The sequence below is a fragment of the Dendrobates tinctorius genome, unplaced genomic scaffold (assembly GCF_039654945.1).
Source record: "Dendrobates tinctorius isolate UK_male_01 unplaced genomic scaffold, ASM3965494v1 ptg000083l, whole genome shotgun sequence".
NCBI classification, from domain to species: Eukaryota; Metazoa; Chordata; class Amphibia; order Anura; family Dendrobatidae; genus Dendrobates; species Dendrobates tinctorius.
The window spans coordinates 34,059,598-34,087,429 of record NW_027361751.1 but is presented as its reverse complement, the minus strand read 5'-3'; the positions used below and the strand labels follow the sequence as shown (position 1 = coordinate 34,087,429).

Sequence of the window (27,832 nt, the reverse complement as noted above, 5' to 3'; positions counted from 1 at the left end):
GGGAATTGCTGACTGGATATAAGGCAGCCGACGCCCTTCTGCCTTGCTGGTGTTTTCTCTGAGGGATTCTAGGAGACCAGTCTGATTCCTGCTCCTCAAAGGCTAAGTTTTCTGCTCTGCTTTTTGCATTTGTGTTTTGGTTTTGTTTTGCCTTGTTTTTCTGGAGTTCTGCCATTCCCTGCTGGGGTGAGCGGAATTCCTTTTTGCTCTGTCTTCAGAAAATACCTGAGTGCTGATTTAGTCTTTTTGAAGCCTAGCATCTTCAGGGCTTTTTTCCCAATCAGTCTGTTGGCTCATTTTTTGATAGGATTTTTGCAGATTGCAGACAGCAGCTTTTCTATCCTGTCCTATTTAGTTAGCTTGGGCCCCATCATTTGCTCAGCCTATCTTTCTATCTGTGTTAGTGTTTTTTCATCTTGCTTCACCGTCATTATATGTTGGGGGCTGCCTATTGCTTTGGGGTCTGCTCTGGGGCAGTTTAGATTTCCCTTTCTGTCTTTAGGCTATTTAGTTCTCCGGCTGTGATCGAGGGGTCTAGGGCACCGTAGGAACTCCCCACGGCTACTGCTAGTTGTTGTTGATAGGTTCATGGGTCTGCAATCCGATAGCTGCCAACTTCTCTGGTTTTCTGGACTTAGCTAGTATTTCTGTTTTTGCTTCCTACGGTGACTCATTCATAACATTCCTCCCCCTGGGGTACTAACTCCACCCACAAGCTATAAACCCACCTACGAGGAACAGGGATAAAAAAAATATGAAAGTAAACCATAAAAAAAATAGTGTACTATAGGTAAGTATGGTAAATTAGAAAAGAAGCTTTGACATATTTATTAACATTGAGGAGTGCATGTGTGTAAATAAGATGTAAATATATATATAATGTAAGGTTACACAATACATATGGTTGAAGGTTCACAATACATCAGGCCAGAATAATACAATCTGGCTGTGTCCCAGTTAGTAATACACAATGCTGGCAATACAAGACTGATACTTTTAGTCACAGTCATATTCTGGGTAAGGAATTTCAATATACAATTATCATTGTATTATCATACGGTAGTTTATACTAATACAGATAGTATGTCTGTGACTGGCACTTCAAAGTATCTTCACTACGCCATGTTCTAGCACATCACTGGAGGCATAGCGATGTCAGCCTCTCGAATGGGCAGCTCTGCAGTAGACACTATTTGGCACACAATATGGGCACATTTGTGACTTATAAGAAACATTACTGGCAAACACTGTAAATAATCGAATAAAGAAGCTTAGAGTACGCAACCGCATTGACAAAATTATTTCTCCTAAGGGATTATCCCTCACCCACCCACAGGACATTGCAAATGAATTTGCGAAATATTTCAATCAACTGTATAATTTGAGGTCTGATCCCTCTCTTCCCGCTCCAGATGCGGACTCTATTAATAATTTTTTATCTTCGGTTAACCTTCCAAATCTCAACTCTGTGGACGCAGATTTTTTTATCTGCTCTTTTTACTGCTGAAGAGATTGGTGACACCATTAGTCAATTAAAGTCATATAAAGTCCCTGGTCCCGATGGTTATAGTAACAATTATTATAAGTCTCTCCGTGACATTCTTGTCCCCATCTAACTAAACTTTTTAATGCCGCTGGGTCCGTTGGTTCCTTCACTAGAGAAAATTTAGATGCTACAATCGTACTAATTCCCAAACCCAATACTAATCATGATCAAATTCTTAATTATCGTCCCATTTCATTAATAAATGCTGACCTCAAAATTTATTCTAAAGTTTTAGCTAATCGTCTTAATACACTGCCTAAATTAATTTCCACGGACCAAATTGGCTTTATCAAACATCGGCAGTCCATTGAAGGGACCAGACGGCTGATAAATATTATAAAGTTAATCAATTCCCCAAAACTTCCTTCTGCTCTAATTTCATTAGATGCAGAAAAAGCGTTTGATCGCTTGAATTGGACCTTTCTCCGATGCTCCCTACTAAAATTTGGATTTAATTTAGACTTTATCACCAAAATTATGGCTTTATATTCTGACCCTCAAGCAAAAATTTACATTAATAATCACTTTTCCTCCCCATTTCCAATTTCTAATGGTACCCGGCAGGGTTGTCCCCTCTCTCCATTGCTTTTTGCCCTGGCAATAGAACCGCTAGCCCAATTAATCACAGATCATTCCTCCATAGAGGGTGTTCGAACAGATCGTCAGGAGTTTAAGATCAGTCTATATGCTGATGATGTCCTCCTGTCTCTCACTAATCCCTGCTCCTCTATTTCACATTTACAATCCCTTCTTCAAAAATTTTCCTCCCTTTCCTATTTTAAGATTAATGAGTCCAAATCCAAAAATTTTCCAATTTAATCTCACCAATTCTCAAATCAGGAGTATAAAGGCTGTCTCTTCTTGGGGTTGGGCGGAGAGGGAAATTGTTTATTTAGGTCTGCGGTTTTCTAGAAAGCTTGGATCTCTGATTTCCACTAACCTAGATTCCCTAATCGCCTCCATTTCTAAAGGCCTTAATTTTTACGTGGACGAAGAATTATCCTGGTGGGGAAAATGTCTAGTAGCCAAATCAATATTCCTTCCCAAAATCCTCTATGTTTTCAGATCCCTTTCCCTGCTTGTTTCCACTTCTTATTTAACTAGTCTGCAGACACGCCTTAACTTATTTATTTGGGGAAATAAAAAGGCCCGTATTGCTTCGAATCAGTTATACAATCATAAGTTACGTGGAGGTCTGGGACTGCCTAACATCTCAGCTTATTATTACTCTAATCTTATTAAGCAAAGTCTATGTTGGTGGTCAACTGGCCATATACCTTCATGGGCGGACTTGGAGTTTTATTTTAATAAAAATTCCCCTCCTTGTTCTCTTATTTTGAATCTATTGACATCTAAGCATTTATCTCAGTCTAATCATCCAATTTTTATGGCTGCTATTATGGCTTGGAGGAAGTTTTTTAAATTTAACCCCTTAATCCCATATGACGTACTATCCCGTCCATGTGCCCTGGGACTTAATTCCCAGGGACGGGATAGTACGTCATAGCGATCAGCGGCGCCCACGTGGTGAGCGCTGCTGATCGCGGCCGGGTGTCAGCTGATTATCACAGCTGAATCCCGGCACAATGTGTCAGGGGCGGTCATGGACCGACACCGACACGTTAACCCCTTGCACACCGCGATCAAACACGATCGTGGTGTACCGGGGGTTAAAGGGAAGCATCGGCAGGGAGGGGGCTGCCTTCGTGCTTCCCTGAGCCCCCCACAGCAGCGCAATGTGCAGCGCTGCTGCAGGGGGCTCCTTCCCTGCAGGCCCCCGAATCCAAGATGGCGACGGGGACCTTCGGGGGCCTGCAGGGAGCCGGCTTCCTCAGTGCCTGCAAAGCGCAGGCACGAGGAAGCCTGCTGCACTGCCTGTGACAGATCGCTGATCTCTCACAGTGATCTGTGATGTGACAGATCAGCGATCTGTCACAGGACAGTGATGTCCCATCTGGGACAATGTAATAAAGTAAAAAAAAAAAAATAAGTGTTAAAATAATTTAAAAAAAAAAAAAAAATCACCAAATAAAATAGAAAAAAAAAATATTCCCCCAATAAATTCATTTTTTGGAAATAAAAAAACAAAAAAAACAATATAAGTACACATATTTGGTTTTGCCGCGTCCGTAACGACCTGCCCTATAAAACTGTCCCATTAGTTAACCCCTTTAGCGAACCCCTTAAAAAATAAAAAGCGAAGCAAAAAATCTTGATTTATTATCATACCGCCGAACAAAAAGTGCAATAACGCGCGATCAAAAAGACGCATATAAATATCCATGGTACCGCTGAAAACGTCATCTTGTCCCGCAAAAAACGAGCCACCATACAGCGTCATCAGCGAAAAAATAAAAAAGTTATAGCTCGCAGAATAAAACGATGCAAAAATAATTATTTTTTATATAAAATAGTTTTCATTGCATAAAAGCGCCAAAACATAAAAAACGACCTAAATGAGGTATCGCTGTAACCGTACTGACCCGAAGAATAAAGCAGCTTTATCAATTTTATCGCACACGGAACGGTGTAAACGCACCCCCCCCCAAAAGAAATTCATGAAACGCTGATTTTTGTTCATTCTGCATCACAAAAATCGGAATAAAAGGCGATCAAAAAATGTCATGTGCTCGAAAATGGTACCAATAAAAACGTCAACTCGTCCCGCAAAAAAAAGACTTCACATGACTCAGTGGGTCAAAATACAGAAAAATTATAGCTCTCAATATGTGGTGATGCAAAAACTATTTTTACACTAAAAAGCGTCTTTTAGCGTGTGACAGCTGCCAAACATAAAAACCGCCATAAATAGTAAATCAAACCCCCCGTTATCACCCCCTTAGTTAGGGAAAATAATAAAATTAATTAATTAAAATGTATTTATTTCCATTTTCCCATTAGGGTTAGGGCTAGGGCAAGGGCCAGGGTTAGGGCTGAGATTAGGGTTAGGGGTGTGTTGGGGTTAGGGTTGGAGTTATAATTGGGGGGGTTCCACTGTTTGGGCACATCAGGTGCTCTCCAAATGCAACATGGTGTCTGATCTCAATTCCAGCCAATTCTGAGTTGAAAAAGTCAAATGGTGGTCCTTCCCTTCCAAGCTCTGCCATGCGCCCAAACAGTGTTTTACCCCCACATATGGGGTATCAGCCTACTCCGGACAAATTGCAAAACAACTTTTGGGGTCCAATTTCTCCTGTTACCCTAAGGAAAATAAAAAATTGGGGGCAAAAATATCATTTTTGTGGAAAAAAATGATTTTTTTATTTTCACGCCCGGGCGTTATAAACTTCTGTGAAGCACTTGGGGGTTCAAAGTGCTCACCACACATCTAGATAAGTTCCTTAGGGGGTCTAGTTTCCAAAATGGGGTCATTTGTGGGGAGATTCAATAATTTAGGTACATCAGGGACTCTCCAAACGCACATGACACCCGCAGACCATTCCATCAAAGTCTGCATTCCAAAACGTCACTACTTCCCTTCCGAGACCCGACGTGTGCCCATACAGTAGTTTTCTCCCACATATGGGGTATCAGCGTACTCAGGACAAATTGGACAACAACTTTTGGGGTCCAATTTCTCCTGTTACCCTTGGGAAAATAAAAAAATTGGGGACTAATTGATCATGTTTGTGGAAAAAATACGATTTTTTTATTTTCATGCCCGGGCATTATAAACTTCTGTGAAGCCCTTGGGGGTTCAAAGTGCTCACCACACATCTAGATAAGTTCCTTAGGGGGTCTAGTTTCCAAAATGGGGTCATTTGTTGGGGGTTTCCTCTGTTTAGGTACATTAGGGGCTCTCCAAAGGCAACATGACAACCGCAGACCATTCCATCAAATTCTGCATTTCAAAACGTCACTACTTCCCTTCCAAGCCCCGACGTGTGCCCATACAGTAGTTTTCTCCTGCCATGCGCCCAAATAGTGGTTTACCCCCACATGTGGGGTATCAGCGTACTCAGGACAAATTGCACAATAACTTTTAGGGTCCTGTTACCCTTGGGAAAATAAAAATTGGGGGTGAAAAGATCATTTTTGTGGAAAAAATATGATTTTTTAATTGTACCGCTGTACGTTATAAACTTCTGTGAAGTCCTTGTGGGTTCAAAGTTCTCACCACATATCTAGATAAGTTCCTTGGGGGGTCTAGTTTCCAAAATGGGTCACTTGTGGGCAGTGGCGGATTAAGTGGACTATGGGCCCGGGGCTGTTCATAAAACCTGGGCCCCTGTACCCACCTTCCCACCTGAGCGCTGCGGTCCCCGTGCGGGAATTGACAGCCGTACGGACCGCAGCACTTGGTTTGCTGCGGGTCCATACGGAAAACCCGCCACCATTCCACCACGTGTGGACATGGCCTAAAAAGACGTTGCACATAAGCTGTAGGCCTACGGCCAATACGCACAAAATCGCCCAACGTGATCCTGGCCATAGGGGATCCACTTTAATGTCCCCACTTTAATTTGAAGTCCCCTTACTTCATCCATTGCAGTCCCCTATCACCCACTCACTTCATCTGCAGTGCCGCTTCATCATCTGCAGCCCCTTGTCCCCCCTTCCATTTTATCATGTGCAGTCCCCTTCCCCCCCAACTTCATGTGCAGCCCCACTACCCCATCATCATGTGCAGTTAATTTTACCCCCACATCATGTGCAGTCCCCCTTACCCCCAATTCATCATGTGCAGCCCCACTCACCCCCCCTTCATCATATGCAGCCCCACTCACCCCCCTTCATCATGTGCAGCCCCACTCACCCCCCTTCATCATGTGAAGCCCCCACTCATCCCCCCTTCATCCTGTGAAGCCCCCACTCACCCCCTTCATCCTGTACAACCCCAGTCACCCCCCCTTCATCATATACAGGCCCCAGTCACCCCCCCTTCATCATATACAGGCCCCAGTCACCCCCCCTTCATCATATACAGGCCCCAGTCACCCCCCCTTCATCATATACAGGCCCCAGTCACCCCCCCTTCATCATATACAGGCCCCAGTCACCCCCCCTTCATCATATACAGGCCCCAGTCACCCCCCTTCATCATATACAGCCCCCAGTCACCCCCCCTTCATCATATACAGGCCCCAGTCACCCCCCCTTCATCATATACAGGCCCCAGTTACCCCCCTTCATCATATACAGCCCCCAGTCACCCCCCCTTCATCATATACAGGCCCCAGTCACCCCTCCATCATATACAGGCCCCAGTCACCCCCCTTCATCATATACAGGCCCCAGTCACCCCCCCTTCATCATATACAGCTCCCAGTCACCCCCCCTTCATCATATACAGGCCCCAGTCACCCCCCCTTCATCATATACAGGCCCCAGTCACCCCCCCCCTTCATCATATACAGGCCCCAGTCACCCCCCCTTCATCATATACAGCCCCCAGTCACCCCCCCTTCATCATATACAGGCCCCAGTCACCCCCCCCTTCATTGTGTACAGCCCCCACTCACCCCCTCCCCCATTTAATTCATTTTATAAATAAAAAAAATAAAAAAAGTTCCCCATACTTACCTCACAGCCGGCTCGCTCCCCAGCAGCGCCTCTGCTTTCAGCATCCTCCGGGACATGTCGGCGCGTGCACGATGACGTCATCGCGCACGCCCGACATCTGAACCGGAAGTACAGCCGGAGCTGAGCAGCCGTCAAGGTGACGGCCGTGCACAGCTCCCGGCCCCTCATAGAATGTGACACGGGCGGCTGTCTGCTGCCGGCGGCGTCACAGCACAGGGCACGGCCGGCCCTGTACAGGTGCTGGGGGAGCGGTTCGGGGGGCATTTGCCTCTCTGCCACCCGGCCCAGCCCGCCCCTGCCCCTGGGCCCCTGCCCCTGGGCCCCCAAAAAACCTTGGGCCCGGGGCGACCGCCCCATCCGCCCCTATTAAGATCCGCCATTGCTTGTGGGGGGTTTCCACTGTTTAGGTACATCAGGGGCTCTCCAAACGTGACATGGCATCCGATCTGAATTCCAACCAATTTTGCAGTGAAAAAGTCAAACGGCGCTCCTTCCCTTCTGAGCTCTGCCATGCACCCAAACAATGGTTCCCCCCCACATATCAGGTATCAGTGTACTCAGAACAAATTGCACAATAAATTTTGCAGTCCAATTTCTCCTGTTACCCTTGGTAAAATAAAAAAAATTTTATCTGAAGTATTTTTTTTGTGAAAAAAGTTAATTGTTCATTTTTTTTTTAAATATTCAAAAAATTCCTGTGACGCACCTAAAGGGTTAATAAACTTCTTGCATGTGGTTTTGAGCACCTTAAGGGGTGCAGTTTTTAGAATGGTGTCACTTTTGGGTATTTTCTATCATATAGACCCCTCAAAGTGGCTTCAAATGTGATGCGGTCCGTAAAAATAAAATGGTGTTGCAAAAATGAGAAATCGCTGGTCAATTTTTAACCCTTATAACTTCATAACAAAAAAAAATTTTGGTTCCAAAATTGTGCTGATGTAAAGTAAACATGTGGGAAATGTTACTTATCAAGTTTTTTGTGTGCCGTATCTCTGATTTAAGGCCTCTTTCACACTTCCGTTTTTTACAATCAGTCACAATCCGCCAGGTTTTGAAAAAAACGGATCCTCAAATTTTTTTTGAGGATCCGTTTTTTTCCCCATTGACTTGCATTAATGGCGGATTGTGACGGATTGCTGTCCGTTGCATCCATTTTTTTTGAGGATCCGCCAAAAGTTGCTGTCCGTCACCATCCTCAAAGATTTCAAAACGGACCTTGTAACGTTTTTTTCTCTGGCGGATCCTCCAGACACTAATTTAACCCGAAATACTTTCTGGGTGCCGGACAAAACAAAAATTCTCTCTCTCTCTCGCCAGCATTTCCTTTAAATTTCCGCATTTTCAGGATCCGTCTAAAAACGGATCCTGTGCCATCCGTTCACATCAGTTAACAACGGATCCGCTTGTATGACTTTTTGGCGGATTTGAACTGATGCAAAAAACTGAAGTGTGAAAGAGGCCTAAGGGCATAAAAATTCAAAGTTGGAAAATTGCAAAATTTTCAAAATTTTCGCCACATTTCCGTTTTTTTCACAAATAAACACAAGTTATTTGAATGAAATTTTACCACTAACATGAAGTACAATATGTCACGAGTAGAGTTGAGCGATACCGTCCGATACTTCAAAGTATCGTATCGGATGGTATCGGCCGATCTTTAAAAAAAGTATCGGTATCGCCGATTCCGATACCGGAAGTCCCATTCAAGTCTATGGGACTTCCGGTATCGGAATAAGAAAAACCCTTTCCTGCCCTTGTACAGCCTCTCTGGGGTCTGTACGGGCCTTTCGGGGGGCTGTGCCGGCCTGCCAGGGGGTCTGTGCAGGCTCCGGTGGTCTGTGCCGGCCTGCCGGTGGTCTGTGCAGGCTCCGGGGGGCTGTGCCGGCCTGCCGGGGGGCTGTGCCGGCCTGCCGGGGGGCTGTGCAGGCTCCGGGGGGCTGTGCCGGCCTGCCGGGGGGCTGTGCCGGCCTGCCGGGGGGCTGTGCCGGCCTGCCGGTGGTCTGTGCAGGCTCCGGGGGTCTGTGCAGGCATCGTCCGATGGGACTACAAGTCCCATCGGGCGATGCCTGCTACCATGACAGTGATTGACACATTAGCCAATGATGGGACAGTAGTAGTCCCATCATCCGGCTAATGTGTTAAATGTAAAAAAAAAAAAAAAAATAAAAAAATTACATGCTACATACATACAACATGCATACTACATACATGCTACATTCATACTACATACTACATACATGCTACATTCATACTACATAAATACTACATGCAACATACATACTACATATATACTACATGCATGCTACATACATACTGCATGCTACATACATACCACATATATACTACATACATACTACATGCATGCTACATGCATGCTACATGCTACATACATAACACATATATACTACATGCATGCTACATACATACTACATGCTACATACTACATATATACTACATGCATGCTACATACTACATGCTACATACATACTACATGCATGCTACATACATACTACATACATACTACATATATACTACATGCATGCTACATACATACTACATGCTACATACTACATGCATGCTACATACATACTACATGCTACATAGTACATATATACTACATGCATGCTACATACTACATGCTACATACATACTACATATATACTACATTCATACTACATACTACATATATACTACATACATACTACATACATACTACATGCATGCTACATACATGCTACATACATACCACATACATACTACATGCTACATACATACCACATATATACTACATACATACAATACATTCATACAATACATACATAGACATACAGTACATATAACATAGAGTAACATACTTACCAATACTTGTCACATTGTTCCCCGAAGCCATTGTCTATTCCGGGATAAATATTAACATAACAAACCACAAAAATACTCACCCACGATCCGAAGCAGTCCACGAGTGTGTCCCACGACGATCTTGGGTAGAGAACTGCAGCATCAGATGATGCTGCCGTTCTCTACGGGCTGCAGGAATCCAATGACGGAAGGTAGGTATCCTTCCGCACTGTATTCCTCCGCCACTTAAAAAAAAAAAAGTCCCTAGTCTCACTTTATGCCATTGCTGTGTGGGAAATTCCCACACAGCAATGGCATAAAGTGAGACTAGGGACTTTTTTTTTTAAGTGGCGGAGGAATACAGTGCGGAAGGATACCTACCTTCCGTCATTGGATTCCTACAGCCCGTAGAGAACGGCAGCATCATCTGATGCTGCAGTTCTCTACCCAAGATCGTCGTGGGACACACTCGTGGACTGCTTCGGATCGTGGGTGAGTATTTTTGTGGTTTGTTATGTTAATATTTATCCCGGAATAGACAATGGCTTCGGGGAACAATGTGACAAGTATTGGTAAGTATGTTACTCTATGTTATATGTACTGTATGTCTATGTATGTATTGTATGAATGTATTGTATGTATGTAGTATATATGTGGTATGTATGTAGCATGTAGTATGTATGTGGTATGTATGTAGCATGCATGTAGTATGTATGTAGTATGTATGTAGCATGCAGTATGTATGTAGCATGTATGTAGTATGTATGTAGTATATATGTAGTATGTATGTAGTATGTATGTAGTATGTATGTATGTAGTATGTATGTAGCATGCAGTATGTATGTAGCATGTATGTAGTATGTATGTAGTATATATGTAGTATGTATGTAGTATGTATGTAGTATGTATGTAGTATGTATGTAGCATGCAGTATGTATGTAGCATGTATGTAGTATGTATGTAGTATATATGTAGTATGTATGTAGTATGTATGTAGTATGTATGTATGTAGTATGTATGTAGCATGCAGTATGTATGTAGCATGTATGTAGTATGTATGTAGTATATATGTAGTATGTATGTAGTATGTATGTAGTATGTATGTATGTAGTATGTATGTAGCATGCAGTATGTATGTAGCATGTATGTAGTATGTATGTAGTATATATGTAGTATGTATGTAGCATGCATGTAGTATGTATGTAGTATGTATGTAGCATGCAGTATGTATGTAGCATGTATGTAGTATGTATGTAGTATATATGTAGTATGTATGTAGTATGTATGTAGTATGTATGTATGTAGTATGTATGTAGCATGCAGTATGTATGTAGCATGTATGTAGTATGTATGTAGTATATATGTAGTATGTATGTAGTATGTATGTAGTATGTATGTAGTATGTATGTAGCATGCAGTATGTATGTAGCATGTATGTAGTATGTATGTAGTATATATGTAGCATGCATGTAGTATGTATGTAGCATGCATGTAGTATTTTTTTTTTTTTTTTTTAACATTTAACACATTAGCCGGATGATGGGACTACTACTGTCCCATCATTGGCTAATGTGTCAATCACTGTCATGGTAGCAGGCATCGCCCGATGGGACTTGTAGTCCCATCGGACGATGCTTGCACAGACCCCCGGACATCAGCACAGCCCCCCGGCAGGCCGGCACAGCCCCCCGGCAGGCCGGTACAGACCCCCACAGGGTGCACAGACCACCGGCAGGCCGGCACAGCCCCCCGGCAGGCCGGTACAGACCCCGGGCAGTCCACACAGCCCCCCGGCAGGCCGGCACAGCCCCCCGGCAGGCCGGCAGAGACCCCCGGAAGGCCCGAAATGACGGCGCATCATGATGCGCACACACTGCGCATCATGATGACGTCAGGCCGTCAATCAACTGAACTTCCGATTCCGAATTCCGATATTGAAAAAATATCGGAAGTCGGTATCGGAATTCCGATACAGCAAGTATCGGCCGATACCCGATACTTGCGGTATCGGAATGCTCAACACTAGTCACGAGAAAACATTGTCAGAATCACCAGGATCCATGGAAGCGTTTCAGAGTTATTACCTCAAAGGGACAGTGGTCAGAATTGTAAAACTTGGCCCGGTCATGAACGTGCAAACCACCCTTGGGGCTTAAGGGGTTAAGAGTGGTTTTTCTAGGATTCAACTCCTGTTGAGGCTTCCTCTCTCTTTTCTGGCCACTGTTCATTCATTCGATTTGCATTCTACTTGGGCTGACTGGGGTATTTCTAAATTAAATGACTTCTTTGATGGTCATAAATTTGTATCTTTTTCTCATCTTAAGAGTAGGTTTGGGGTTCCCTCCTCTGCTTTTCTATACTTTACTATGGTGAAAGAATTTTTGACTCCACTGGTGACTCGTTGCCCTCCGCTATCAGAGCCAGCGATCAATATTTTATGCAACTCAGGCCATAATATTTTTTGGTCCACTCGTTATATCTACCAGTCATTCAACAACGATTCTGCATTTATAAAATCCCCATATGTGAAAAAATGGGAATAGGTTTTGAATTTTTCTGTTACCCCAGATGTTTGGGAACTGACCATGTCTCTAACCTATTCTGCTACCATGTCTATGGCTCTCCATGAGTCCTACTTTAAAATCATATCGAGATGGTACTATTCGCCATCTCGTCTAGCTTTTATGAATCCTTCCACCTCCCCTCTCTGTTGGAGGGATTGCGGGCATCATGGTAGCCTTTCCCATTTATTTTGGTTTTGTCCACGTCTTCGGCATTTTTGGGACGACATCTCCTCTCTTATTTCTCATATTTTAAATCAATCAGATTTTTCACTGACTCCTCAGTTCGCCCTGCTCTCGTTGGATGCAAGTCGTTTGAATCCTTCTGTTAGGAAATTGGTTATTCATTTACTTTTGGTTTCTAAAACTGAAATTGCGTTTTATTGGAAATCCACTCGAGTGCCCTCTTCACTCGATATTATTGCAAAGCTGACTTTACTTAAGTCATATGAGCAAAAATTGGCGATGCTGAATGGCGGTCCTCCTTCCTTTATAAAGAAGTGGTCTCGCTGGCTGGAAATGTTTCCATGAGTTCTTCTTATTATTATTTATAGTCTGGTTGTGTTTTTTTATTTTTTCTTTCATGTGTCATGAATGCCTCATAATTTTGCATTTATGTATGCTCTGTTATAAAATGTTAATAACATTGTTTGGAAAAGGCAAACAATGTAAAGGAGTTATTTCAGATAAAAACAGCAAAAACATGAAACGAGAAATTAATAATACACCACATAACTTGCTGCTTGTAGTTTTCTGCTTCTGATACTTTAGCACGGGACCCATCATTGTGTCACAATGGCCTTGTGCATACTTAGCTATACGTTTTCTTTATAAGTAATGTAATAGTTCAATGTCCCTTTAATAGCAAACTACAGAGGATCTTCTGAATCCAATACATGTGAAGTATTTAAGCGTACGTACTGTGTGTATAATTAACCCACACGCATCTCTCCGTGGCGAACACTAGGCCAAGTAGTTCTGGCTACAAACTTACACTAATAAACCAAGGGACCCCAATATATGACAGCTGACGCTGGCTGTTGATGTCAATGTGCATTGCTTCACTTTATGGACATATCATCATGCAGTGAGTGAGGGGTTATCTTTGGCTAATGGTCTATTCCACGGTCCAGACCCATCTTATGATCCAAGTGTTAACATGTAAAAGGGTTGTCTCAAACACAACATTTCACACCTATCCGCAGGATAGATGGGAAATGTATAATTGATGGGGATCTACCTGCACAGACCCACCTGAGAACAGGGGCCCAATGTCTCGTCTGTGAACAGAGCGGTGCTGAACAGGTATGACACCACTAGTATAGACTGTACATGGAAAAGTGGTCACATGTGGCCACAACCACTTTATTCACTCAGGGTACTTAGGGGCCCTCGCTCGTGTTATTGATGGTCATACAAATCACAATTCTTTCACTTTTAACCTTAATTTTAAACCTTTTACCTGACCCGTAATGGTCAAGTATAGTTATAGGGAACCTGACAGGTTATTGCAGCCGTGCATGTTATACACTGAATTGTTGCAGCGTTCCAGAGAATACATATTTAGGAGACTCGGCAGTGGACTATCCCTTTTGGACTCTTGGATAAGTAGCCCAAGAGGCAGGTTCCCAATGGTCTCTCCCATTTCCGCGCTTCTCTTTACGGACTGGTGTCTGTCTCCCTACACACACCTTTCAGTCTAGGAAAACGGGATGGGGTGGAGCCTCCGGACACCCGCCTCAGACTTGTTACTTGATGCATCTTTCCAATGTATGTTTTCTCTGAAAACATTTTTTTTTCAGAGAAAAACCATACACTGCTGCAATTAGTCTCAGCCACTCTGTGATTCATGCAGTCTGTGGTTTGGGAAGCATGACCCACCCATCAGGTTCCCTTTAAGAAAAGTTACTGGTATTTAACACTGTAGCAGGTGACTGTATCAATTCAATCACAGAGCGAGTAAGTTAGATTCGGCTCCTTATACTGTCTGCTAGGTGTCACTATGAGCAGCCATTGCCATTGACTTGTGCCACCCGTGATGAGGTCACTAGCCACTGCAATCATGCACAAGGGGCTACCTTGCACTGCACACACTTAGCTGATGGATGTGATGGACCACTCTGGGGTGGAATGTGAGCTGACATTGTGCTTCATGCCTAAAGGGCTCTCATGCACTGATATTTATAACTTATCCCTAGATCAGAGCCCACCGATCCAATATTGATGTCCTGTCTTAGGCATAAGACGTCATTTTCATTGGAGTGTTTCCCTGTACATAAAACTTTGATGTGGTCATAAATCAGTTGTGACGTATCCGAACCTTAGTTTTAAAAATTGGCAATACAGGTACCTAGAAAACGGCAGCTAAAAGAAAAGATTTTCAGGTGACTTAGGCCGGTTTCACATTTGCGTTAAAGGCCGCAGCGTCGGCCTGAGCACGGCCGCTGCTAAGCCCCGCCCCTGCCGCGCCTCCCCCGGTAGGTCCGCCTACGGGCGCATGACGCTGCATGCATCCCCTATCTTTATCACTGAGGACGCAGGCCGTGCGCAGTATGCGTTTGGCGGCGCCTGCGTCCTTTTGACGGTGCGCCGAGCGCAACCAAATTGCAACAGGTTGTGTTTGGCGCTGGTCGGCGCACCGTCAAAAGGACGCAGGCGCCGCCAAAACGCATACTGCGCACGGCCTGCGCCCTCAGTGATAAAGATAGGGGACGCATGACGCATGCAGCATCATGCGCCCATAGACGGAGCTACCGGAGAAGGCGCGGCAGGGGACGGGGCTTAGCGACGGCCGTGCGCAGGCCGACGCTGCGGCCTTTAACGCAAATGTGAAACCGGCCTTATTCTGTAGACAGCAATAGACAGTAGAATAGAGAGAAAATAGAAGGCTAAAGGTGCAACATTTTTAATACAACCCAATTGCAAAAATGATTTTTAGCCCAATTACACGCATTTAAAGGGAACCCGTCTTATAAAATAAAGCTATTAACCTGCAGATATGGGGTCCAGCATTCTGACACAGTGCAGCACGCGCAATGAGAGCCCCACTGCCAGGAGGAATTGGACTTTATTCCTCTCAGCAGCGTTTGGCTTCTTGTTATATGGGTGGTGTCATCACGGTTTCAGTCACCACTCAGTGTACAGAGAACGGTAGCTGCAACCGTGACCCTGGCACTGACTGACAGCCCATTCCAACATTCCAATGTAGAGCTGCAGTCAGTCAGTGCTAGGGGCGCGGTTACAGCTCCCACTCACTATGCACAGACCGGTGACTGAAACCATGCAGACACCACCCCTATATGACAGAAAGCTTAACGCTGCCGGAGGGAATATAAGTTAATTTCCTCCCAACAGCGGGGCTCTAAGTGTGGGCGCAGCACGATGTCAGAACACTATTAACCTGCAGATTAACCTCCTATCTGCAGGTAATAGATTTCACACGACAGGTTCCATTTAAGTTAAAAAAAAGAAAAAAAATTGTTCCCAAAATTGGAGAACGTCACCACTGCATCATACATCGAGGTCAGAAAAAGATCTCACGTAATGGGAGGAAGCACTGCACTTATGGTCACTCATTTAGAAAAGCAAAAAAATAGATTTCCTTATAGTGAAGAATAAGGTCAAAAGCTGCATAATATCTTAGCTAATGGACTGCAAGCAATCATCTATGATTAATGTTTTGCATTGTGAGTATTGTACTTTATGCAACATCGTGATTATGTAAGAGGAAGACAAATATGTCTTCTGATCTCTTATCTCCGAAATTGCACCTCGCATGTAGATGTGCCATAAACTTGAGTAAACATTTGTAGACATTTCCTGAATGTGGTGGCCCATGATGCTATAATTCATACCGTCAGTGTTGGTAGCGAAGCTCAGGTAACGGATTCAGTAATGCGATAAAACCTACAGACAGAATTCATTTTTCGTGCCAGTTTATGATTTAGCGCATATCTAGTCTTCTGGGAATAATATGGGTAAATGGTCAAAAGAGAAGTGTCTTGTTGCCCCGTTATGGAGCTCATGCACAGGGCCGTATCTCTATCACGCACCTGTGTAGTATAGATCTGTAATGCACACAAGGCATTTCTATATTCTACGTTCCCGTACCCTTCTTGTGTCATGGATTCAGGATGTGAAACTAAAAATTATGCCAGGAATGATCATTATTACAAAGGTGGTTCTTCCCTAGACACATTGCATCTACATTACTGGGAGAACCATATAAAAACACATTAAGTGTCCATAACAGGGGTGTAGCTAGCAGTAAACCTATTGTGCTGAAGATCAACAAGTCATATCCAACACAATCTTCTTGATTCACCTCCCTCACCCAATGCTTTTTACCCTCTCTACAGCCATTGTGATCTCCCCTCCCTGAAGACTTGGATCCTTTACGCCCTCCATATTTCCTGATCATCTATGTTTTACCTTCCACTCTTTTCTGCGGTTACCCATAAAGAACCATTACGATAATCTCACAAGTGTCAATCATCTTACTGTTCATTCCTGATCAGTTCATAGCACTAATATGCCTGACTGATGTTCATACAACAAAACCCTTATTTGTCACGGATACATTTAGTTAGTATGGATGAAAAAAAAAAACCCCAACTCCATCAAGTTCAACTGAGGGATCAGCAAGTTTAACCAAGTGATATGCTTCAGACCATATAGTAAAAGGTTCGGTATAAAAGATAACATTGTAAAGGGTCCATACAAGAAATCATATGAATGATCATTGACAAAAAAACAAAACAAAAACAAAGCTATAGAGTGTAAGTACCACTCTCTCCAGTCCCACAAGCTCGCTGCCTCGGGGTTATCCTTGACTCTGTTCTCTCTTTCAAACCACATATCCAAGCCCTTTCCACTTCCTGCCGACTTCAACTCAAAAATATTTAATGGATCCGTACATTCCTCAACCAAGAATCTGCAAAAACCCTAGTCCATGCCCTCATCATCTCCCGCCTTGACTACTGCAACCTCCTGCTCTGTGGCCTCCCCTCCAACACTCTCGCACCCCTCCTATCCTAAACTCTGCTGCCTGACTAATCCACCTGTCCCCCCGCTATTCCCTGGCCTCTCCCCTCTGTCAATCCCTGCACTGGCTCCCCATTACCCAAAGACTCCAGTTCAAAACCCAAACCATGACAAACAAAGCCATCCACAACCTGAGTCCTCCATACATCTGTGACCTCGTCCCCCGGTACTTACCTGTACGAAACCTCCGATCCTCACAAGAACTCCTCCTGTACTCCCCTCTTATCTCCTCTTCCCAAAATCGCATAAAAGATTTCTCCAGCGCATCCCCTCTACTCAGGAACTCTCTACCATAACATATCAGACTCTCGCCTACCATGGAAACCTTCAAAAAGAACCTGAAGACCTATCTCTTCTGACAAGCCTACAACTTGCAGTAACCACCGATCCACCAAACCGCTGCACGACCAGCTCTACCCTCGCCTACTGTATCCTCACCCATCCCTTGTAGATTGTGAGCCCTCGCGGGCAGGGTCCTCTCTCCTCCTGGACCAGTTGTAACTTGTATTGTTTAAGATTACTGTACTTGTATGTATTATGTATACCCCTCCTCACATGTAAAGCGCCATGGAATAAATGGCGCTATAATAATAAATAATAATAATAAATGAGCACTAACGGACGTGCTGCATTGTCAATTGACATTTATCATGGGCAGATTATGTGCTTGTATAAAAGGCCTTACCACCGAAATAAGGGAGGCGAGAGCACAAAAAGCCCATGCCACCAGAAGCAGTGTACTCTCTGATTTATATCAGATTCAGCAGGACAGCCAACTATGTGTTATACGTTACACAGACTCTACAGCAAAAACAAATGGTAGGAAATCTGTGAAAGACCAATTGGAAAGTTGCCCAATTTTGTATTTACGAAGCAAATGAACAATAAAAAAAAAAACAAATAAAGAATGTAATTGCCTTTAGAGAATTATTTAGGCTCCTGATTTAATATTTTTAAGGAACAGTTTTCTAAGTCCAGTGAACAGAAACACACACTATAGAAATAAGTCAAGTTTTGACCTACGTCAATATTGATCCTTCAAGTTGACACACGTTTTGTCTGCTTCAAGTCAGAAATCAGGGAAGTGAGCTCTTATATATGAACCACACTGACTAACTCATCTCATAGAAGAAGCAGATGAAAATAGGGCCAGTACTCTTGTATGCTGTTTTATAGCAAAATCCTAGGACATGCTATAAAAAGCTGCACAATCAATAATTCGGCTCCAGAAAGTTTTACTGACATCTGTATGCACTGGAGAACTGCAGCACTAATTCTCTGTCTGTTTTACTCTCATCCAAAATGGGTTCATGCATTCCTAAGCCCTCATCCCATCACATATAAGTCACAGGATCCAGCTCACATCTACGCAGCCTTTGTGTTCTGTGCTAAAGGATCTTAATGGCAATGATTATCATAGGACAAGTCCTTGGCTCAACCAAGATGCAGACAAATAAATCAATACGAGAAGAGGTGACTGTGTTTGACATTAACACCAAGATAGTTTCTGCTGATTTTCCTTTTCCTTTCACGAGGAAGGAGGGGGTTAGTAATTTATTGCAAGACAAGACACTATCCTCAGAGATGAAAGCTCATGTGCAAGTCACTTGTAAGCTGCATCCAGTGTCTGCAGAACAGTATATTCCACCTTTACATAGTTGCCAAGAGTCAGCTGACCTTTGAATGAGCTTAGAACAAAGTATGATGTACATAAGAGCCAACACAAATCTCAAAAAAAGGTTGAAGATGTACACAAATAGAAAACCTTGTGAAGTAACAGAAGATAAAGGGCAGGAGCAGACTGGGCCCTTTATAAAACAACATGTATGCACCCATTTTGTTTGGATGAAATTTGTAGGCACACCAAATGGTTATGAACCTGAATGGTCATGTCACACTAATACAGGACAGGAAATTATTTGAAAATGTTCTGTCTACATATTTATGGCAACAAATATATATATATAAATATATATATATATATATATATATATATATATCAGTTTTAGCATTTATATAAAAAATACGGTCTTTGAGGAGGCCACTTGATTTGATTACAATTTATTATTTTTCTTTTCACACACACACAAAAAAAAAGGAAAAATATATACTGCTGAATTTTGAAAAGGTAAAGGATAATCAAGTATAAATGTCTTATAAATTTTGACAATGTTCCAGTTGTAATGGCTGGACCACTGGGTCTGAGCATCTACAAAACAGCAGGTCTGGTGGGGTTTACCTGACTTTCCTTATATGGCGCAATTAATTCTATATCTCTATACAGACATCCTGTGGTTCATACGCCCCAAATGCCGTCAAAGGAAGTACAACCTATGATCTGCCACTAAGAAAGGCTAGAACTTGTTAAAATGAGCCCTGATACTTCTACATAGGTATTTATTATGTTTGAATGGGTATTCTCAAGTTTGAAGACCCCCAAGACACTACTGATCCCAAGAAAAGCCCTTGATGAATGAATGCAGTGGTCAGTCATGTGCACTGATGCTCCATTCATTCTTATGGTAGTTCCAAAGATTAGCTGAGCGCAGAGGTTGCTTGGGTCTTCAGCAGTCCCATTAAAGCCGGCTGCAGAACAGCGTATGAGAAATCGTCTGAGCTTCATCCAGAAAACTTTTAAGTTTTCATTTTCATCCATGTGTCCATTTTTTTTTACATCCATGAGCAGTCCGTTTTCATACATGTACACTAAAAAATGTACTTGATCAAATACCGTGTCCTAGGTTTATAACAGAAATGGATCCATAAAAATTGGATGCCACTCGGATGTTCCATGTGTGAACCGATTTTTTTTATGCACTCATAGAATTGAATGGGTGTGTCTCATCCGAGACTCGGAGGACAGTAGAGCATGCTGCAATTTTTCTTTCATGGATGACAGCACTATTGAATTACATGGGTCAGTGTGCTGTGCTGTCAGACCCCACACATACAATTTATACATTTGTCTCCATGAAGCCTAAGAATGAATAGATCGGATGAATGGTGTGCAGCTGGGACTCCCATGTGTGGGCCCCAGTGGTTGGACCCCCAGCCTTCGGAAAGTTACCCTGTATCCCTCAGATAAGCGTAAATTAAGAAGTACTGAAAAATATGCAATTTGAATGTCAAGATTTATTGCTAACGGGTTTATGATTACATTGGTCCACCACTGGAATGACAAACAATGGGTATTTAAGCATCAGAAGTGGACCAGGTCTGGTCTGATAAATAACTTTCTCTCTTAGATTGTGTGGATGGTCGGGTGCATGTGTATCGCTTCCTTGGAGGAGAAGAGAAGGCAACGAGAATAATGAAAGACATTGGGGACAGCTGGGTGCTCTGAACAATATTTTGCTGAGAAATCGTGGCTCCTAGCATTCAAGTGGATTATACTTTGAAATGGATGATCTGCCTGAACATTGTAAAGACCAAGTACACCCCTTCATTGCAGCAGTGCTCCCTAATGGCAGTGGCCTCTTTCAGCAGGATAATGTCCCTGCTGCCACGCGGTAAAACGGTTTGAGGAACATGACAAAGAGTTCAGTGTATTGCTTTGTCCTCCAAATTCTCTAGGTCTCAATCCCATTGAGTGCTTGCGAAATGTGCAGGAAAACAAGTTTAAATAATTGCAGCCGCATCTCACAAACTACAGGAAGATCTCCTGCCAACATATCAGTACCATCCACCACGGAACATCTTCACGCGTTTTCAACAGATGTGTACTGTTTTGGTGGTACAAAGGGGACCGATACAATATTAGGCAAGTAGTTTTATTGATATGGCTGATTAGTATTTCTCTGTCTTTGAGTTTGGTTCAAAAACTGGAGCTGTTTCAGCAAATGATAATGTCTCTGGATTCTAATAAGGGAAGAGGCGATCTTAGGTAGTGTTATGTACCGAGAGTGTAAGTGTGGCCTCTTATCACGGGCATGAATCTCTGTTGGCGTCACCCACTGACAGCCAGGGATGTTGCTAAGCACGCACCTGATCCTATGCGGACAGCACAGCTTAAGAAAGATTGAAAAATACTAAAGAAAGCTTCAGGTCAGTCCTTTCATTTTCTAAAATTCAATTATTTATATTATTTCTTTAGAATTTTGTTTTCACATTGGTGTATTTTATTTTTTGTGTTTTCATGAGAAACATTTGTGTTTTTATTATTGTTTATTAGTGATGAGCACAAGTGCTCGTACTCAAGTTTGCCTAGAGTGTTCAGGTACGCACTGAGTATCGCGGGTGCTCGAGTGACATGTTAGAGTCCCATGTTTCGCAGCGGTCAGACAGCCACAGAACATGCGGGCATTGCCTGTGTTTGTTAGGCAATCCCCGGGACTCAAACATGTCACTTGAGCACTCGCGATACTCTGCGCGTACCCAAGCACCCTCACCAAACTCAAGTAACGAGAACTTGTGCTCATCACATCCTTACTGTTCTTGTAGAAATCAGTTTTGCTGTTTTAGAGAAATGCATAGTTGAAATTGTAGGCTAATGAGATGCAAGTGCTATGGGTGGGGGCTGCATTTACAGCTCTCCGGCTCCTCTCTTTGCTCCGCCCGCTACTTGCCTCTGACTGACAGGTCACTGAAACATGAGTGACCTAGACACAGTAGGCAGAGGGCGGTGAATGGAGAAAAGCAGGAAAACTAAGTGTAGCCCCTGGCCACAGCACTTGATCTCATTAGCGTACAATTTCAACTATGGATTTCTCTAAAACGGTAAAATTGTTTTGTCAATTCTTCAACAATTTTGCAGCATTTTTCACTCAAATAAATAGAAGGAAAAATAAAATTAGTATAAAGTGTGTGGATTTTATGCAGCATTTTTACTGCTAACACTGTTTTCTGCTGCATAAAAACTACTGCAAATACTCACCATGTGCACATAGTCTAAAAGGGTGTCTCTTGTTTTACAGCAATGCTTCTAGAAAAAGAATGGCAACCTGAAACAGCAAAAGCGGCCAAATGCCACGTTTTTGAAAGACTACTACAGAAATCTGAAGTCGGAGACATCCAGAGCTACAAGAGAGCCCCTTAGGAGTCTATGGATGCTGCAGCTTATCTGCATGAGGTTTTACTTGGATGCCAGGAAAAAAAACTTTTCCAATCAACCAGCGATAATCCCATAAAATAAGGAAAATATTAATATTTTATGAGCCACTTTCCATCCATAAAGTAACTGTGATTTATTAATGATGACATTTTATGGAGCCTGGATTTGAGGATTGTGATGACTCCGGAGCGTCACATCGTTGGGCTGCGGCGAATGTAAAATGGTTAATTACCGGCTGATGTCTGTTCATTGTAGAACACATGAATGATTGTTTTCTGATCGCTGACTATAAGATCATCTTTCTTTCGGTATCTGTGCTTGCACCAGCCATGTACATATTTGCCATGCTATCACATTGTTCTGGGCTCAGCACTTACACAGATAAGCTTTGTTAATGACACACGAAAGTACTGATCTCACATCACTATGCGGAATATATACTTACTTAGAAACTCATAATAAAAGATCTTCAAAGGTCATCATCCTGGAGAAATACAGACGTGTATTGTGAAAACCTTCAAGGCAGGACACACGGGCCGGAAGTGCCCCAAGAAGAGAGGGGACCTATTGTAGAATCTCTAAAGAGTGTCCTTCCTGATCAAATTATTGACATCCAGGGTTGGTCAAAGGGTATGGGACCAACCGTGGCTAGGTCCCTTCTGTCTTCGGGTAGGTGTACAGAGAGGTTTTCAGATTTTTTTCGCCAGACATTTCCAATGTGCATTTGCAGTGGACTTGCAATAGAGGAGAAACCCAGGAGCGAATCTGGATTTTTTCTATGAATTGCCGTGTGAACTGTCTCAGGTCTGCAAGTGGATTAGGCACAATCAGTGGGGTCATATTAATGGCAACATGGATTTCACATTGCAAACAACACAAGGTGTTTTGTGGTAATTTTTAGACTGATTATGTCCAAAAATTAATCTGAAGAAACTTCATTTGAACATAAACAAAAAGCACTCTAGCGGACTCATAGTGTGTCTCTAATGGAACTTAACCCTTAGACGCCACTTATCAATCAGTCCTCCTTAAAAAAAAAAAAAAGGTGGCACTAGATGTACAGCTGTATTATCATGCTCTGATGATGATGCCAACATGGATGAATATACTACAGGTAAGGACCCACCAGAGAAAAAAGCCTCACTCCTGTTCAAATTAATAGCTGTGTTAGGCAAAGCTTTCAAAATCTGTCACTGATGCAGCAGTTTTAATGCCACGGCAAATGAAACTATAGTGCCACACAAAACCTGTTAGTTTTTCTTAAGTATGAAAATAAGAATAATAATAATAATAATAATAATAATAAAAACACTCCAAAAATCAAATATAATAAAAAAAAATGAAAGTAAAAAAAAATTAAATAAATTGTACACTGCCTACCATAATTTTCCAATAAGCCAGGCACCTTTATTTAAATTCTGTTTGTATTAAAGTTTTTACGTTTCAGTATGGGGTTACTCTGAACACTGTAGAAAGTGAATGTAGTCGATCGGAATTAAGTGAATAAGGCATCAATGTCGCGGCTCAGTTACAGAGGATATGACAATAAAGTGTGACCAGAATGGGATCAGAGTGTGACCAGAATGGGATCAGAGTGTGGCCAGAATGGGATCAGAGTGTGACCAGAGTGGGATCAGAGTGTGACCAGAGTGGGATCAGAGTGTGACCAGAGTGGGATCAGAGTGTGGCCAGAATGGGATCAGAGTGTGGCCAGAGTGGAATCAGAGTGTGACCAGAATGGGATCAGAGTGTGACCAGAATGGGATCAGAGTGTGGCCAGAATGGGATCAGAGTGTGGCCAGAGTGGGATCAGAGTGTGGCCAGAGTGGGATCAGAGTGTGGCCAGAGTGGGATCAGAGTGTTACTAGATTTTATTGGATGTGGAGAGTTAAAAAAATCAAACGTTTCTCCATCTTTTCCATTCAGTCTGTCCGGGGACATAGTACCGCACCCAGATGTCTTCCGAGTGTGGTCCGATGTTTTCCATGGACCCTTAAAACAAATGAGCATGTGCAGTCTGATTATCGGATGCAAAGTGTGCATACTGCGATTTTTGTCCTTGGACTTGTGCACGGCCTCATGGTATAACATTGGTCTGAGTGTGATCTGATGTGTTGATGGATTGCACTCAGACCGTCGCTACGATTGTTTGCATGAGCCCTAACGTGAACAGATCTTACATGAGGGTTCCCCTCTCAGACATATACGACTAACGTGCTCCGCCATTCTCTGAACTTCCACAGAAGTGCCCGGACAGAGACGCGCATGCGCAGCCACCTCTCCATCCACAACGACGTAAGATCCTGTGATACATCATTAATGTCTGCGATAGGAATACCCCTTTATTACTAGTAGCAGCATTTCCTCTACTAGAGGATGCACTCCGGGGGTATATACCGTACATACTATACATCTGTATACATAACACAAAGTGAATTTTACAAGGATTACTAAGCTCGTTGACTATATGGTGACATTGTAAATCAAATCACGGTACAAAAATTTAGATATGACAAATGTCGTCTCACCAACTTAAGACAGAGCAGAAAGTTTACCGACTAAAGACCAAATGACAAACTCAGCACTGCTACACCTAACAAAGTAAAACCAAGACTGTAAATGATACGTCTACTATACCAGAGTCCGTCGGTTGTCCTAAGCGAACTTGTGGAGCGGGATCTTGGCTTGAGTACAATACTCATGTTGAGAAGTCAGAGAAGTCAGTGATTATATGAAAATGCCAGGCTTCCAGCGGTTCTGCAGCAATCCATAGTGTGAGGATCAGACCCAGCTGTGGCAGCTCAGCTTCCCATCTCCATTCACCACTGTGTTAGGAAATGACAGAGCTTCTATCCTCTGTCTTAAATTTCCAGGGGAGGAACTGCAGCTTCAATGTACTCTCCATCTAGGTCACATGAAACCTCTGCTGCCTCCTGCTCTGCCTCTTTGACACTGGATCTTATAAGGTTACGCGAAAAAGTAAGGAGTGGAGTGGGAAGAATCGTAGTAAGGCATGCCAAGGAAATGTCATTTTCATTAGCACGGCTCCGCCGAGTCCTAGATTACCAGTAGGCACAAAGCAATTCCATTATCCACCTATAGCCACATGGGATTTACCCGTAAATAAGAATATCCACCCACAATGACACAGTGAACTTCTCACACAAAGCGAGACTCCAGAGCAAACACTAAGGTACGTCACCACCGTGCACAAGGGTTGTGAAACTAGGTAACATGAGACTATAATTAAATATATATACTCACAGATACATATACACCTGAGCAGTTTGCCATGTAATTATTCAATTTGAACATCAATCAATCAATCATGCAATTTAAAGGATTATTCTCCAAAACCAGGGGAAGAGTCTTGAGGGGATCATTTGCATATTCCCAGTGCCTTCTGGGATAAGTGAAGAGTCTCCGCGAGCTCAACGATCACTGGGTTTTGGCCGTTGCAGCTGAAAAGAGGAAATTGGAAAAACCGCGCGCCGATAATTTGGCTCATCTTTCATCGTTTTTAAGAAATCTCAAGATGGAAGAGGCCAGGAGCCATTTGGTGAGCTGCATTTCTTGCTACATGTTCACAGATTTACCAGTGGAAAAGCCAAACTTCACATGCCACAAATGCAAGCTTGTGTCCCTGTTGGAGGAAAAGTTGCAAAATCTCGAAGAGAGGTTAGCTACGTTGAAGATCATTAAGGAAGGTGAAGAGTTCTTGGACAGAGCAGAATTATCTCTTGATGTTACAGAAAGAGAAGAAATTCGAAGTGCACCTGAAGAAACAGAGGAATGGAGACATGTGACCCAGAGAAGCAGGAGGATCAGGAGGCAGTCAGCACCCATACTGCTCAGGAACCAGTACCAGGCTCTCACGCAGGAAAACGATGAAGAAATACATCAGGATAAGACTTTGCCAACAAACAGCAACCTTGTACGCCCTCAGAGTCCTCCTGGATGGAGAAAGAAAAATGTTGTGAAGAAGAAACGGAGAGTGGTGGTCATGGGGGATTCCCTGCTGAGAGGAACAGAGACCGCTATCTGCAGACCGGATATAACTACAAGAGAAATGTGCTGTCTTCCAGGTGCAAAAATTAAAGATGTGTCTGACAGGATATCAGGACTCTTCAGACCTACAGATGACTACCCATTCCTGCTACTACATGTGGGGACAAATGACACCGCAAGAAACGACCTGGAAATCATCTGCAGAGACTTTGAAGACTTAGGCAAGAAAGTGAAAGAACTGGGAGCGCAGGTGGTCTTCTCTTCCATCCTCCCAGTGGATGGCCATGGAACAAGGAGGTGGAATAAGATTCTGCAGGTGAACAACTGGCTACGTCGATGGTGCCGTCAGCAACGATTTGGATTTCTGGATCACGGAGTGAACTACTTATACGATGGACTACTTGCTAGAGATGGGGTGCACCTTACGAAGACTGGAAAGCATGTATTTGGAAGTCGCCTTGCTACACTTGTAAGGAGAGCTTTAAACTAGAACAACATGGGAAGGGAAGCAAAAGACCAGAAAAAGCCATACACCTGACAAATGCTATTGAGAACTCTGCTATTAGAAGTGGAAAGGAAGAACAAAGACGAAAGAATCTAATTAATAAAAATAATGGAGAAAGAGAAACCAATCACAAACTAAAATGTTTCTATACTAATGCACAAAGCATGGGCAACAAACAAGGAGAATTGGAACTACTAACACAGGAACAGAAATATGATGTAATTGGAATCACTGAAACTTGGTGGGACAATACACATGATTGGAATACAAGACTAGAAGGATACAACTTATTTGCAAGAAATAGACTTGATAAACGAGGAGGGGGTGTCGCATTGTATGTTCGAAACGCGTATATCTGCACAGAGATTGAAGCTTCAGAGACTGGGAGTTCTGTGGAAACTGTTTGGGTAAGAATACAAGGACAGAACAATGGAAAGGACACCATTGTAGGCATTTACTACAGGCCGCCTGTGCAAGCCGAAGATATAGATGAACTCTTTATGCATCAGATGGCCAAGTTCTCCAAAAAATATGACATAGTTGTCATGGGAGATTTCAACTATCCAGACATTTGTTGGGAATCTCTCTCAGGCAAAACTAACAGGTCAAGGAAATTCTTATCCTCTCTTGCTGACAACTTTATCTTCCAAAAGGTAAGGGAGAAAACAAGGGGAACTGCTACCTTGGATCTAATCCTTATAAACAGGGAGGAAATGGTTGAGGAGGTAAAAGTGGCTGGGACCCTAGGAGGTAGCGAC

At 43.0% G+C, this 27,832-nt stretch overlaps 1 protein-coding gene across 10 annotated transcripts in view; it reads right to left on the bottom strand.

Annotated features, from left to right (window-relative positions):
- LOC141097192 (3',5'-cyclic-AMP phosphodiesterase 4D) overlaps positions 1–27,832 on the bottom strand; it is a 1,243,227-nt gene that overhangs the window by 361,870 nt on the left and 853,525 nt on the right. Inside the window, exon 1 of one of the 10 annotated variants that reach the window (XM_073584290.1) lies at positions 25,199–25,712. The exons of the other annotated variants lie outside the window; for them this stretch is intronic. Within the exon in view, the coding sequence (XP_073440391.1) occupies positions 25,199–25,263 (65 nt within the window). The 5' untranslated portion in view covers positions 25,264–25,712. Of the gene's footprint in view, positions 1–25,198; positions 25,713–27,832 lie in introns of those variants that run through there. 10 annotated transcript variants of the gene reach the window in all.